Source organism: Vipera berus, assembly GCF_964194415.1.
Source record: "Vipera berus genome assembly, chromosome: 1".
In the NCBI taxonomy this organism is placed as follows: Eukaryota; Metazoa; Chordata; class Lepidosauria; order Squamata; family Viperidae; genus Vipera; species Vipera berus.
This window is the reverse complement of record NC_138202.1, coordinates 252,654,453-252,668,728: the sequence shown is the minus strand read 5'-3', so window position 1 is coordinate 252,668,728 and position 14,276 is coordinate 252,654,453. Positions and strand designations below refer to the sequence as shown.

At 35.0% G+C, this 14,276-nt stretch overlaps 1 protein-coding gene across 1 annotated transcript in view; it reads right to left on the bottom strand.

Moving 5' to 3' along the window:
* The window catches only part of PRDM1 (PR/SET domain 1), a 31,075-nt gene that overhangs the window by 12,367 nt on the left and 4,432 nt on the right, over window positions 1-14,276 (bottom strand). The window contains exons 3-4 of the mRNA XM_081314218.1: window positions 7,847-7,966; window positions 3,753-4,002 (exon numbers count right to left, since the gene is read on the bottom strand). Of these exons, the coding sequence (XP_081170344.1) occupies window positions 3,753-4,002; window positions 7,847-7,966 (370 nt within the window). The remainder of the gene's footprint in view (window positions 1-3,752; window positions 4,003-7,846; window positions 7,967-14,276) is intronic.

Genomic DNA, 14,276 nt, shown 5'->3' with positions numbered 1-14,276 from the left:
CACACACTGAGTATGGCCTGTCAGCCAGCTACGAATCCATCTGGTGGTGATGCTATCTACCCCACATTTTTCTATCTTATCAAGTAGTAGGTTGTGATCTACTTTATCAAATGCCTTACTGAAGTCCAAGTAAATTATATCTACAGCATTCCTCTGTTTAATCATGTAGTACTCCATCTGGTAAGTTGAATCATATCTCTTAAGTCTAACTCTAACCTTCTTCTTTTGCCAAATAGTTTTCCAAGTTAGTATAGTCCGCTTGTCAGGAAGGTTCCTGTATTTTTGTAAGTGAGGGAGTGAGAAGGGCAAGTTGAGTAGAATATATGCTTTTTGTCTCCCAGACTCTGAAGATTTACCTGGCAGCTCTATAATCCATTTTGTTAAATCTTCTTTCTTATCCTTGAATTTGTTTTGAAGTCCTGATGGATTTTCATTGTCGTGGTAAAGTCTTGTAGATTTTTTTTCTGTTTGTGTTAAGCTGTAGTTCTCTTCATTTCTAGCTTCCCTATTTAAGTTACTTTCTTCTAGTTTGTGTTTTGTTATCTGATTTATTTGTTCATTCTTTATCATCCTTTGCTGAGTTTTTTAATTGTAAGTTTAGATTGAAGATGTGCTCATTTATGTCATCAAAGTTGTTTTTGATCTCATCATGGTTTGATACTATTGTCATTTGAATCTGTCATATTATTGCATACATTTCCTCCTGAAAAGTACTTTTGTCTTGAAGTATTACTCCTGCATATCTCTGATGTTCCAGGCTAGATCCTTCAGAAGGTTATATTAGGTGTAGTTTCCTGTCCCTTTTAGATAAAATATGCAATATCCATTTCATTTTCCCCTCCAAATAGTCTTTCACCAGTACCATAGTCTCTGTAGTTAGCCTTATCAAACCAGCAAATCTCAAAATCCAAACAACCAAATCATATACTTCTTATCTTTATATACGGTTTTTGTAATCCAATACATTTCCAATTGTCAAGGCATCAGTGAAAGCAGTATTTTATAACAATGTTTCTATTCAAAGGTCAATTATTAACCAATCAGAGCTGCAATCCAGAATGTTTAGCCACCTTGAAGCCTTCTAGTAAATTCCCCCCTAGAAGATTAGCCAAGAGTCAAAGTTTTTCTTTTTCTGCAAACAATTCTTGAGTTTAGACAACAGTTAAAGTTTTCTTTTTCTACAGGCATTTTTAAGCTTAAAAATGGCCCAGTATGTTTTCTTTCTTTGTTCCCAGCTGTTTTCTATTTAGCTGGAGGTTATTAAAGTTCAAGGGAACAGATTATTCTTTGTTTCTGGGCATCCTAAAATCTTAATGGTTTTCTTAATTTTCAGACTGATACAGACTATAGTGTTATTAATTTCATTTCAGTATATTTCTTTCCCCCTTGGAAATTAATTTGCCACTTCCATCTATGGAGGGGTGGGGATTTAGTCCCCTCCCTCACTTTCGGAGGATTTCTTGCTTTGGGGCTCTTTTCCAAGGAATCAGTTACAGAGTAGAAGAGAGGTCGATATTCTCACCCAGTTTCAAGTATGCTGTTCACTGTTGTTCTGGTTTGTACTTTGGTTGCTAGTATCTTGGACTAGACACTGATGTGCAGCTAGCCTTTCTCCTGTTGGGTTGGAGGGCTTCCCCCAGATTGAGTTGATTGACCTCCGTTGTTCCGCGATCATCTGAGTGCTCCTCCTTCTTTGTCGCCTCTCCAGGGTGACTTTTGACCCATTTAAGGTCCCCTGGCAGGGCCTCCCTCAGCCGTGTCGCTACAGGGTGGAACTGGAAGTCTCTATCTTATGCATTCCTATGCTACTTTACTGAATTTGTAATAATTTAAATCAACACCATGGACAGTTATGTGATTCTTACAATTTCATAACATCAAACAATAAACAGTGCATGATGAACAGAGTACAACTATTTTTATCTGAATGCTTAGGAAGCCCCTTTTTGGCACAAATTGTTATAAAACAAAAATATAGACATAGTTTGAGAATATACTTGTAATAATCTATTTATGTTCCTAGGACACAGTAGCCCAGAAATGGAGAGTTACAGGAGAAATAATATTTATTTTTATTTATTTTATTTATTTTATTGCATTTATATACCGCCCTTTCCCTGAGGACTCAGGGCGGTTATAAGAAGGAAAAGATGAAGACATGAAAACCTAAAGTTGGGGATGGATTTCAGTTAGCCAGAATTCCACATTTATGTTCAGTAAAATGGTTCATACTGCTTGCCATTATCATGGTAGACAGCAATTTTATACAGAGCCAGATGCAAACGTACCTGACTTAAATTATCCTATTTGAAAATAGATGCTATTTGGATCCTGGCCTATTTTACTGCTTTTAAGTAAGGATGCTCTTTTATATGACAGTATGTATGTATGTATGTATATATGTATGCATGTATGTATTCCATTTCTATGGATCGACACTCAAATATAACCCTAGGCAGTTTACAATACTTAAAATCAATATAACAAGTTAAAAACTCTTCACTTCATTAGTTTATAAAGCTTCTACACTGGAGACAGAACATGTGAGCTACAAAGGTGATAAGCAACATGATTCAGGGAGAGTCTATGTGTGTCAAAATCATCTTTTTATGCATATTTTTAAATTTCCAAGAATGTTTTTCAGTCTTAACCAGCAATTTCTTTGATCGTTGTAGCAACCTTACACAGATTTATTTACTATACTACATTAACAAAAAGAATGGATTTTTAATTTGTGCCCAACTTCCTAAGTAAGTAAATATTTCCTTTTTCCTTGAAGTGAGTTCCACTGCACTTTTCTAGGATTATTTTTTTATTTCCCAGTTTATTCTATAGCCCTGGTATTTCTTTGTACAGGAAGACCTTGCTTAGAGACTACAATTGGGACTGGCAAATTGGTTGCTAAGTGATGTGGTTGCTAAATAATGGAAGTAAAAATATTTTCACTGAACCAGCATTGAAACCAAATTCTACCTGCACAGTTTGAAAATATTAACAAACTAATCCTTCTCTGTTCAGCAGTAAGTCCCACCACATTCAGTGAAATTTATTTCACCTCAGATGTGCATTGGGATTGTGATCTATAGAATTTTTTTTGTTCATGCATGAAAAGATTGAGTGTTTTTGTTAAGAGAGCAATTATAAAATTTTGTGATACAAAGCAATAACTAACATAATTCAGGAGATTGCAAAAATTTATATTAAGTGAAAATGTTGTGTTTTATTCATAAAAGAATTATATCAGCCCCTTCAAATATTAGGTGAATTTTCTGAGCAAATAAACCTACCATGAAAATTATGAAAAACTACCGGTCTTGTAATGATATTCATATAAACATCCCCAGGAACTTGAATTCCTGCCATCGAGATTTTGGAATGGCATTCTTTTCTTTGTCATTTTTAACCTGTGGCTTTATCATAAGGTTGAGTTTTCCTCTCCCCACTTGGCTAGGATTAGGGTTATTAGTATAAACACAATATCAACAACAGTGCATGAACATTCAGATTAAGCTCTGAAACAGCCTCATAACAGGATGTTCAGCCAAAAGTATAGCTACATTTTTGTCTCCTTAAATGGGGTTATGCTGAGTTATGTTTTTAATTAAGAAAAGAATGTTTCCTGTTTAAAATGTCTTCTCCCGCAATCATATTTGAACCTCGAGGTTCATCATTCATATGATGATTCATATCCATGATCAACATTCCTCTGACAAAAGATATTTCTTTGCAAGGAGTAAATCTAAATTACTTACTATTCAACATCACCAAGTCTCCAGTGGAAGGATAATGCAATCTATCTGCAAAGTCCTGACAATACCATACAAGCAACTCCTGGCCAGGAGGAATAGGCTTGATGGTGTAGAAGTAGATGTTCATGCCATTCTGACATGCAGCCAAGTTCTGCTCCTGAACAGAATGTGCTGGATTCACATAACGCATCCAATTGCTTTTTTCTTCATTAAATCCATCAATGAAATGGAGAAATTCACCACCAGAATAGATCTAAGGAAAGGAACAAGATATATATATATATATATTTAATAAGATTATCACAAATGTAGGAAAAACCCCAAACAGTATTTGGTCCAGATTAAATGTTTTTTTTATCCTTTTGTAGTTACTGCTTAGTTTTGTTGTGGAGTTTTCAATTAAACTATAAATATTCAATATTTCTGCTTACTCTACCTAAGTCTTGTAAAAAAAGAGTATTCACTTAAAATTGATTATATCTCTGTAGAGATGCTATGAGTCACTGTTGCAAAGGCCCATTCGCTTAATTATGTTCCAGTCAAATATTTTTCTTATCTCTTCTGCCTTTCTCTTTCTCTTTGATTTCCCACCATCGCCACAGATTTAAGAATACACCCGATTTATTCAGATACACCCTCACCCCACAAGTCCTATCTTAGCACCAGATCATATTTAGAAGGCAGCCCTTTTGTACAAAAACTGGGTGGGGTAAAGTGAATTATACTAGTAGGTATATAACCACATGACCACGGAGACATCCTCGGATGAGCGCTGGCTCTTCGGCTTTGAAACGGAGATGAGCACCGGCCCCTAGAATTGGAAACGACTAGCACGCACGTGCGGGGGAACCTTTACCTTTACTTTATATATAACCAAATAGAAATTTGGAGGCAAGTTTGATCTAATTGTAAGTGGATTGCTTTCTTTTCTAAATAAGAATGTTTAGGAAAATATAATTCTGCAGCAGGTGACACAACAAATAATGGGATTTTGAGGCATGCTTCTTTTCAAAGTGCCTCTGAGATTATGAAAATGAGCAAAGAAAGTTCCTGCTGAAACTTAAGTCATACACTGAACAACTGTTGCTCTCTGAAGCAATTATTTGAAAGTTACCACTGAGGGGGGAAAGGTTATTAACTGGAACCAAAAAGGTTTTTATATATTTCCATTGAGAAATACTTCATTCTTTTTTGTCTTACTCCCATGGGTTTTGGGCAAATGGCAAATATATACTCCTAGTTTCATTTTTATCTCAACAGTTAGACCTGAGGTAAATTAATCAGGTGATTTCCAGAAGGACACTCAGTTGAAATGTCATGGCTAAGAAAGGATTTGAGTTTAGGTTGCTCATGTCAAAATGTAAAAACCGCTTCAGTTCCTCCTGTGCTTTTTTTACAGGCATTTTTGTTTGAATGCTGTTTGATGTAAGAATATACTGAGAAGTCATTAAAAAAATGAAGTAGCAACAAAGCCGGGCTTTTAACACAAACAGTAAACACCAGAATCACTTTCTTACTTCCTGTCATTTGAGGCCGAGGAAATACATGTGGCCTCATCAAAGAAGCCTGAGAGATTTTGCGGTGTTTTTGTTATGAGAAAGATGGAACAAAGACTCAAGAATTATGCTCTTAAAAAAAAACACCTTATTAGCTCCGATTTGCAAACTTCCAGGAACTCAGCAGTTCCAGGGATATGCTACAGGGAAGACCCCACTTTTCAAATTTAAAGGAAAGATCTCCCAGTCACATTCCAAAGCTAACATAAATTATTGTATGCTTTATCACTACACACATGCTGCACAGCGAGACTGCTGTAAAACTCTATTCTGCTGCCTCATCTAATCGTCATGGATCAAACAGGGTTAAAATGTGCTGAGTCATACTGCTACAATTACAAGAAATGACATCACCTTGACACTTGCACAACATATTCTTTTTCTTTCTAAATGATATAAACTTTATGGAACCCAAATGAGATATTTCTGTTCCTGCCAGACATGTCTTTTTACGTGACATGCTGGAAATTATCTTTCAGTTTCCTTTGCATCTACACGGCTGTTTTCAGGCACTGAGGAAAGAACCTTTTCTAAGAATCCCAGGCACCGTGAATCAAAAGATTCAACCCCAGTACTTATCAAGATTTTTCAAAATGCAAGTACTGTAATGTGTGTAACGTGTGTGATGCTAGTTGTGTCACATCCTGTTAGGTAGTCAGAATCCTTTTCCAAGAGTTGCTGAATAATTGCAGTGCTCAACTGCAGACTTTCCTAATCTGTTTCCCTGCAGATGTGTCAGACTAAAGTCCCCATTGTTGCTAGCCAAAGTGGATCAAAAAAATTGTAGTATGATACATTGAGGTGTCTTCTTTCCTAACAATTATTCTGAAGACAAGCATGCTTATTTTTCCCCATGATGAAAATCTGAAAAATTATAAAGATTCAAGTGTCTAGGCTGATGACACATCTGCCTTATTGAACAACTAAAAGTGAACGAGAACAAATGGCCAAAACAGATGTTTCTACTGTGTCTTCCAAATGGATAACTTACATAGGGAAGCAAAGATGACATGGCCTTAAATTGCAAGCTTTGTAAATTGCAAGAGCTTTCATCTCTGTTATTCTGTTTTTCTAATGCAGTATTGCAATGAAGCAAGCAGACACTGTGGCATACCCACTTCTTATCACCTTCCAATAATTTAAGATAAATAAACTTCTTGCACCCTAATCCTGAAGTAGAAATACCGATGACATAAGATGAACTAAATTTGTCATAAATTATGAGATTTGGAAGGAAGAAGACTTGATTACTAGGGCATGAAATATTGTATCACTGACTTTTTTTTCTTCCACAGTTTCAATCATATCTTAACCCAGGGTTCTTCAAACTTGGCCCTTTTATGACTTGTGGACTTCAACTCCCAGAATTCCTCAGCCAGGAACGCTAGCTGAGGAATTCTGGGAGTTGAAGTCCGCAAATCATAAAAGGGCCAAGTTTGAAGACCCCTGTCTTAACCCCTTATAGAGAGAGGAATGCTATCTTCATTATTTATTTACATCTCGCCTTTTTGATAAACAAATCAATGCCTCCTATTTCCCCCACAAAGCAAACCTGTGAGATGGGTTGGACTGAGAGTGAGTGACTGGCTGAAAATCACCCAGCTGGCTTTCATGGTTAAGGTGGGAATAGAACACTGATTTCTAACCTGGTGCCTTGACAACTAGACCAAACTGGATCTCCAATTAGCATAGCATAAGAAAAAAACAAACTCTTTATTATAGTAATTGTGTTCTCTTACAGCAGGGGTCTTCAAACATGGTCCTTTTATGACTTGTGGACTTCAACTCCCAGAGTTCTTCAGCCAGCATGCCTGGCTGAGGAATTCTGGGAGTTGAAGTCCACAAGTCATAAAAGGACCAAGTTTGAAGACCCCTGTCTTACAGCAACTGTATGGAAAGAATCACTTTTGTTTCTCAAATGAGGAACTGAAGCTGTGAGATGTCATCTTGCCTAAGTTTTATCATGGTACATGTAGCATAAGACATCTAGCTCAGCAAAAAATGATCAATTAGCAAAAATTCTCATAATATCAACAACCTAGTGTTTTTTTTAAGTTTCAGGTACATGCATTGTACCTGAATGCAATGATTAGTCAAAAAAGATGTGTTGTCTTCATTTGGTTAGTTAACACTGTAGTAACTCAGTTACTATAAGCACTAATTTAAGTATTTGTCTTAAATTCCCTCCATCCTGTGAGCAGAAAGAATAACATCACATTTGTGAGATTAATCTCCTGATTTTGATAGTAACCATCACGTTTTAGAGGAGGATGTCTGAGAGAAACTGCTCTATGATATATATTGCAATTTTAGTCTTTCCTCCTAAAAGTTGGTGGGTCAGAGTAATCAAGATGCAAAAGGATTACTGTTGGCTGTTCTATTCTCCTAAGCATGGGACCATAGTCGTATGATTACTAAATAGGACTATACTGCTAATTCATCAATTTAGCTCATGCAGTTCAAATAATGACAACATTGTTTCACTGATAACACCTTTAATATTGTGTAATACTTTTATATAAAGTTATTTTCCTTGCTTACCCTCCAGAAATATTTTCTACTTGTATCCTTAGGAACGGTGTCACTGGTATAGATCTCACCAACCAATGGTCCAAAGCGTGTTCCTTTGGGGATAATATCTTTGCTAATAACTCCAATAACCTGAAAGAAAAGGAGTTGGATTATGTTAAGAATAAATGCATTGAAAAAATGCAGAGTTTAAAACAATACACTGGTATAAAATACTGTGATTCAAAAGGCAATTATACTTATTGTTTGCCTGTTTGCTGTATTACTATGAACTGCATATTCCCCTTCTGTATTTAGAATAACATATTTCAGCAGTGAGTTGACACTTATTGTTGTAGGAGGAAGTACTTAAAATATGAATAATATTCATAAAGAATATTTTACTCTGTTTTTGTGGAAATATTTAGAAGTAGCAGTATAGGATTCAAATTAGGTATAATTCATATCACATAACTAAATTACAATAAATTCACTTTGAAAAATACACCATAAAGCCAGTTTGGTCTAGTGGACTAGAAACTGAAAGACTGTGTGTTCTAGTTCTTGCTTAATGACCATCATTTAGTGACTGTTTGAAGTTACGATGTTGTGTCCTGACTTCACTAAAGGGGGAAAACCTTCATGCCATTGGCCAGATAAGTGTGAACAGCACATGGCATTTTGGGTGGGGCTTGCAGGGGTGTTGGCAGGAATACATGTGCCATGAAAGCCACATTTTGAGAGTGATATATTTACAGAAAGGTTTGTGCAGGTTGTCCTCAGCTTATAATCATCCATTCAGCGATTTTTCAAAGTTACACTGAAGCACCGAAAAAAATGACTTATGACCGTTTTTCAGAGTTACAACCGTTGCAGCATCCCCACAGTCATATGATCAAAATTCAGTTGTTAAATTAATCATGCAGTCATCAAATGAATCCTGCTTCCTCCATTGACTTTACTTGCTGGGTTGCAAATGGTGTTCACATGACCCCATGTTACAAAGTTTGATCATGGGTTGATGGTCTTAACTGTAAGTCACTTTTTTCACTGCTGTTGTTATTTAGAATGGTTGCTAAACGAATGCTTGTAAGTTGAGACTATTTGTACCTTACCAGCTTACATTAGAATCCTTGTACCTACATAGGGAGACAGATGTACATTATAATCTGAAACAGTACTTATTAAGGGACAACCACTTATAAAACCTCACATATGCTTATTGTGGACCCATAGCTTTATAGTGTAAAATATATTGGCTGTACAAGTTCCTCTTTGCCACTAATTATATCATGGACTATTTGAGTATCTTCTTAAATACTGGGGATTTCCTCCCTTCCTCTTGCCTCCTCCACTAAGCCCGCTAAATTTTAATTTGCTTTGAATATTATATAAACAACAGAGTAACTTTGTAAACCAGGAACCATGAATAAGGACTTTTTGAAATTGATGTCTGTAACTTAAATGGAAAGTGGGGGATGAAAAGAAGACATTTGTTCCACAGACTTAGTAAACATTCAAGTTCAAGCTAATGAGTCATGCTATTCTCACACTATTGACTAGTTTCATTATACCTAATAAAATAATAAAAGGATATAATTGCATTATGGTTCCATTGCATTTAACTTTGAAAATACGGATATTAATTAAACTGAAACACCACAGTACCTCCTCCCTTTTCTCAAGTTTATATATATATATATATATATATATATATATATATATATATATATATATATATATATATATATATATATATATATATATATATATATATATATATATATATATATATATATATATATATATATATATATATATATATATATATTGTAGAACTTCATTAGTATCTACTATAATATTACTTGGTTTATGGGGGGAAGGATTATTGATTCAATTTAGGGTATTAGTCAGGTTTAGTTTTTATTCTCATCATTATAGACCTGATTTTTGCTGTCCATCTTTTAGAAGAAACACATATTAGCATTCCATCTATTTAATATCTGGAAGATTTTTAAAAAATGTAACTAGCTAGTGGGATCTACAATGAATGAAAACTAAATGCTCTAGTACAGGGGTGTCAAACCCAATTGCATCACATGACGTGTTCATGATGTATTGTGACTTTTTTGCCTTTGCGGAGCCGGGGTGGGCGTGGCCTGCGTGTGACACATTCAGCCCGCAGCCACCAGTTTGACACCAGTATGACATCCCTGCTCTAGTATAAAATTCTAGAGACTAAGAGAGAAAAAAGGTTCACTTAAACACAGCCAATTTTCTTATCACTCCAGCTTTATCTCTTTATCAGTTTTCTTGATTTTTTTAAAAAGTAGATTCTACAGTGTGAAAAAGTTTGAAACCCCCTTCTATACCAAATAAAGCTTAGTTAATTGGCATGGCTACTCTCAAAGATTCCTAGGAGTTGCAGTTTTCTAATGTGTTGAAACTTCACAGAAAACTACAATTTCCAGAGTTATTTGTAGCAGAAAGGAATGGATGCTAAACTAGTTTAAATCAGTAAGAGGAGAAAGAAAATTACTGACAGAGTAGTAGTACAAATACCTAGGACTTGGCCTGGTATGAATTTTTTTGATGAGTCTGAAGCAGTTCTTGACATTTCCCCCCTTAAACTTTAACAAATTCAAACCAGTTGTGTATCTTTTAAAAACAAGTAGAAACAAATAGGGACATGCCTAATGGTAGTGTTTATTTTTACCACTGTTAAGCATTTTTCATAGAGGTGAAAAAGGCAGATGTTCTTCTGGATTTTCCCCATCTGACATAATTTACATTCTGTTACAGCTTTCATGAGAAGTTTATAGCCAGTATTTGAATTATACTGAAGTCTGGCTGTTTTTGCTTTTCATAGTTATAAAAAAATGCACTCTCCCTTACATTTTAATTTAAACACATGTTGAAGTTTTCAAAGCATCTAGGAATCATTATGATTTGGAATTTGTGAAATGGAAACAGTTGGTGGATTTTTGTACAATAATTCAAAACATGCCCAAACAATATTTTGAGCAAGATCTTTAGAAAGAATTTAGTATGATATGTTTGTTATCCACATTAAGTATATGCAGGGCTTTTTTTCTCATAGAACGCTCAGAATGGAGTTCCGGCACCTTTTTTGGATGGAACCTCATAGGGTAGGCAAGGTGGGTTGTATGACATGTGAGAGTTCCGGCACCTTTTTCTTTTACAAAAAAAAAAGCACTGAGTATATGGATGGACTGTGTATGGGGGGGGGAAAAGATGGATTTGTTTAATGGTATGAGGGATGAAAACAAGCTGTAGAGTAATATTTGTTAATTCCAGCAATTTCATTTGGCTAAGTTTCTCTCCCTGTATTCTTACTTCAAGTGTTTGAATATTCAGATAATGGTTAAGAGAAATTGCACAGAATTCCCAGATATTTTTTAAACACTGCATGAAAGTTTCATAATTTGCAAGTTACTATCAGAGGAGGAAAGGGAAGAAAGAGAATGCTACTGATGGAGAACAAAAGTGGGATATGCTGCTTGCTATAGTCCATCATATTGAGCAACTCTCAAGTCTTCATTCCAACATTAGATTTCTGGAAAAACTGCCATGTTAGTTTGTGGCAGAAAAACAAAACAAAACAAAACAGCCTTCTGGCACCTTAAAAAATAAATGGATGCCAAAGCTTTCATATCCATCTCATTAGATGCATGAAGTATCATCCTGAATAAGTTACACCTATTATCAAGCCTTGGATACACTGGAAGAATCACATTCTTTCAGGAGGAAAAGGTACGTGCAATCAGGGTTGAGAATATGTGCATCAGAATTGCAGTTGTTTAGGCTTCCTCATACATATAACTAGCAATGGTTGAATTAACATCCCCCATAGAAAGGAACTTAGTGGCTATTTTCTTAAGTGTTAGTTATGTGTGACCTTTAAATTTATTCTAAAGAGCACATTAATTTTTTGACTGTGTGAATGAGATACTATGCTAAGTGACCAATAATTATTTATTGTAGAATAGCTGCACAAAAATATATTTTCAGGATTTAACTACAACCCCCCCCCCCTTCAAAGAAAAAGAAAAATATAATAATGTTATGGAGAAACTCTATCCAACTTAGAGCCACAGATCAGGATACTGAGTTTGGCTGTATGTAAAAAAGATGTATTAATATAATTATGAACTGGTAACAATTTTTTTTAAAAAATTAATCATAATACCAAAATATACACAACTTTAAAAAATACTACTACAAATCAAAAAGGAATGTAAATTAGGGCCTTGCTGAATTTTGAGAGACACAAAGTGATGTTTCAGATTTGTCCACAAGGTGTCCTTAAGCACATCTGCTTTGGAATACTTTAATGCTGTCCCAACACCACAAATTCTCCACTAACTAATGGGAATGGCAGCAGACCTTCTGAACAGCAAAAAGATGTCTCTGATAAAGAAACTGTGATGGACAAAGGAATGTTAATGCCTGTGTTTTAAAACTGAATGGAAAAGCTTCTCCTGGTGCTATTATAAGTACAATTCCTAGACCAACTGCTTTTTCCTCACTTTTAAGTTATAACGATTATAGAAAGTGTTTAATTCAAGAAATTTTAATTACTAGTCCTGCCATTAGTAGATGAATATTAACTATGGAATATAAAGTATAGTCATGTGTTACTGTTGGCTAAGAGCCTTATGCTTCTTGTTCATATAAAATCCTGAAACTGGCCTACTGAAAACGGACTGTTGGAAAACAAGACACAGGAGATTGTCACTTTCTACATTATTAAAAAAAAGCAAGATTACAACTATTACAATACATTCTTATTCATTGCAAAAAAGTTACAATGTGTTACTAGTGCTTTAGGTATAAAGTTACAGAATTGCTTCTATATTATGCTACTCTGATGTGATCCTTAAATTTCAGATTTTGGGTTAAACCCTGTTGTCTTAAAATCAGTTCTTTCTGATGAAATTTTGTTTTTCTTTATAGGAATGCACACTAGAATTTGACAGAGGGAACTTAGTCCTATTAATTCTCCTGAACATTAGTGATATCCTGAACAGGCTATTAGCCTCCCTGAAATAAATAAAAATAAATTAACAGGCAACTCTTTTAAAAAAAGGTCACCAATTGTTGGAAGCAAGCTACTGTATCACTTGTATAAACATGTTTACTGAAATATCTTCTCCCTTTCATGTTTTATCTGTATATAGAAGCCACTTCTTTTGATTCTTTATGGACATCAGCACCTTTTCTGTGTAACATTTTATTTGTCTGTCATTTGATACAGCACACGCAGATTTTATGTAAGTACCAGTACTCTATATCTTTCTCTAATTATTATTATTATTAAAATGACCCTTCATAAGACACAGGCTATTATTTCTTTTAATGGGTACTAACTAATATCACTAGCACATAACTTAAGTAACAATAACAATAACAGAGCTGAAAGGGACCTTGGAGGTCATCTAGTCCAACCCTCTGCTTAAGCAGGAGACCTGTACCATTCCAGACAAATGGCTGTTCAGTCTCTTCTTAACGGACTAGCCACAACTTCTGAACTAATATTAAATAGAAAATAAATTGAACCTGGATTGATGTTCATGAGAAATAATTATTAGAAATGCTAGTTAGCTTAACCTCCACTTCTTTACTTCCATGATGTTCACTTAAGCTTTTTTCTGGGACAATACCCACTTTCTTTTGTTTTCAGCAACATTGGGAAAATAATGCACTGAAGAGGGCTTATATCCTATAATTTATTCTTTTTTACAAGGGCGGAGTGAGAGATAATGTTTGCCTGTTGCTTCCTTCTTACATGAACATAGCAACAACATTTGGAAGATATTCCAGTGATAAATATCTATTTAATGGGTTAGTATACAATTTGGTTAAATGTTTAGTTTAATTTTCTGTGAACTACCATATTATTGGCTGGAAGGGCGGCTTAATTCTAAAAGAGCAAAACAATAAATATTGAAGTATAATTCTCTTCAAGTGCAGATAATAAGGACCAGTATCTTTTGTGGGTCAAAGTACCAGTTAGTACAAAAATACAGCATCTGGATTACTTCCTGGAATCAGTCCTAGGGAATACAACCACCCTTTCAAAAATATTATTTTCTGCGATCAAGCGTTTTTGGTCTGTAATCTCTAAAAAGCTGAGACTAGGCATGTTTTCCTTCCCACAAGCCTATATAGAAATTAAAGTCTGCAGTGGACATTCTTCTGTAGATTCTTACAAAAAGAGTTTGGCATGGTCTCCTCTGCTGTGATTGGCTACACTAGAATGGACACTTTCCTGGTATTAACCTTTCTATCTGGCCAGTGTGTATTCTGTTTGTGTCCATTTATATGTGGATGTTTGAGGTTTTTTTAATCATCTGATGGCTTTTTTAAATTATTGCCTATTATTTTAAAGGAGCTCAATTTGAGGATTTCATTTAAAAGGAGTGTTCATTAAAAAAAACCA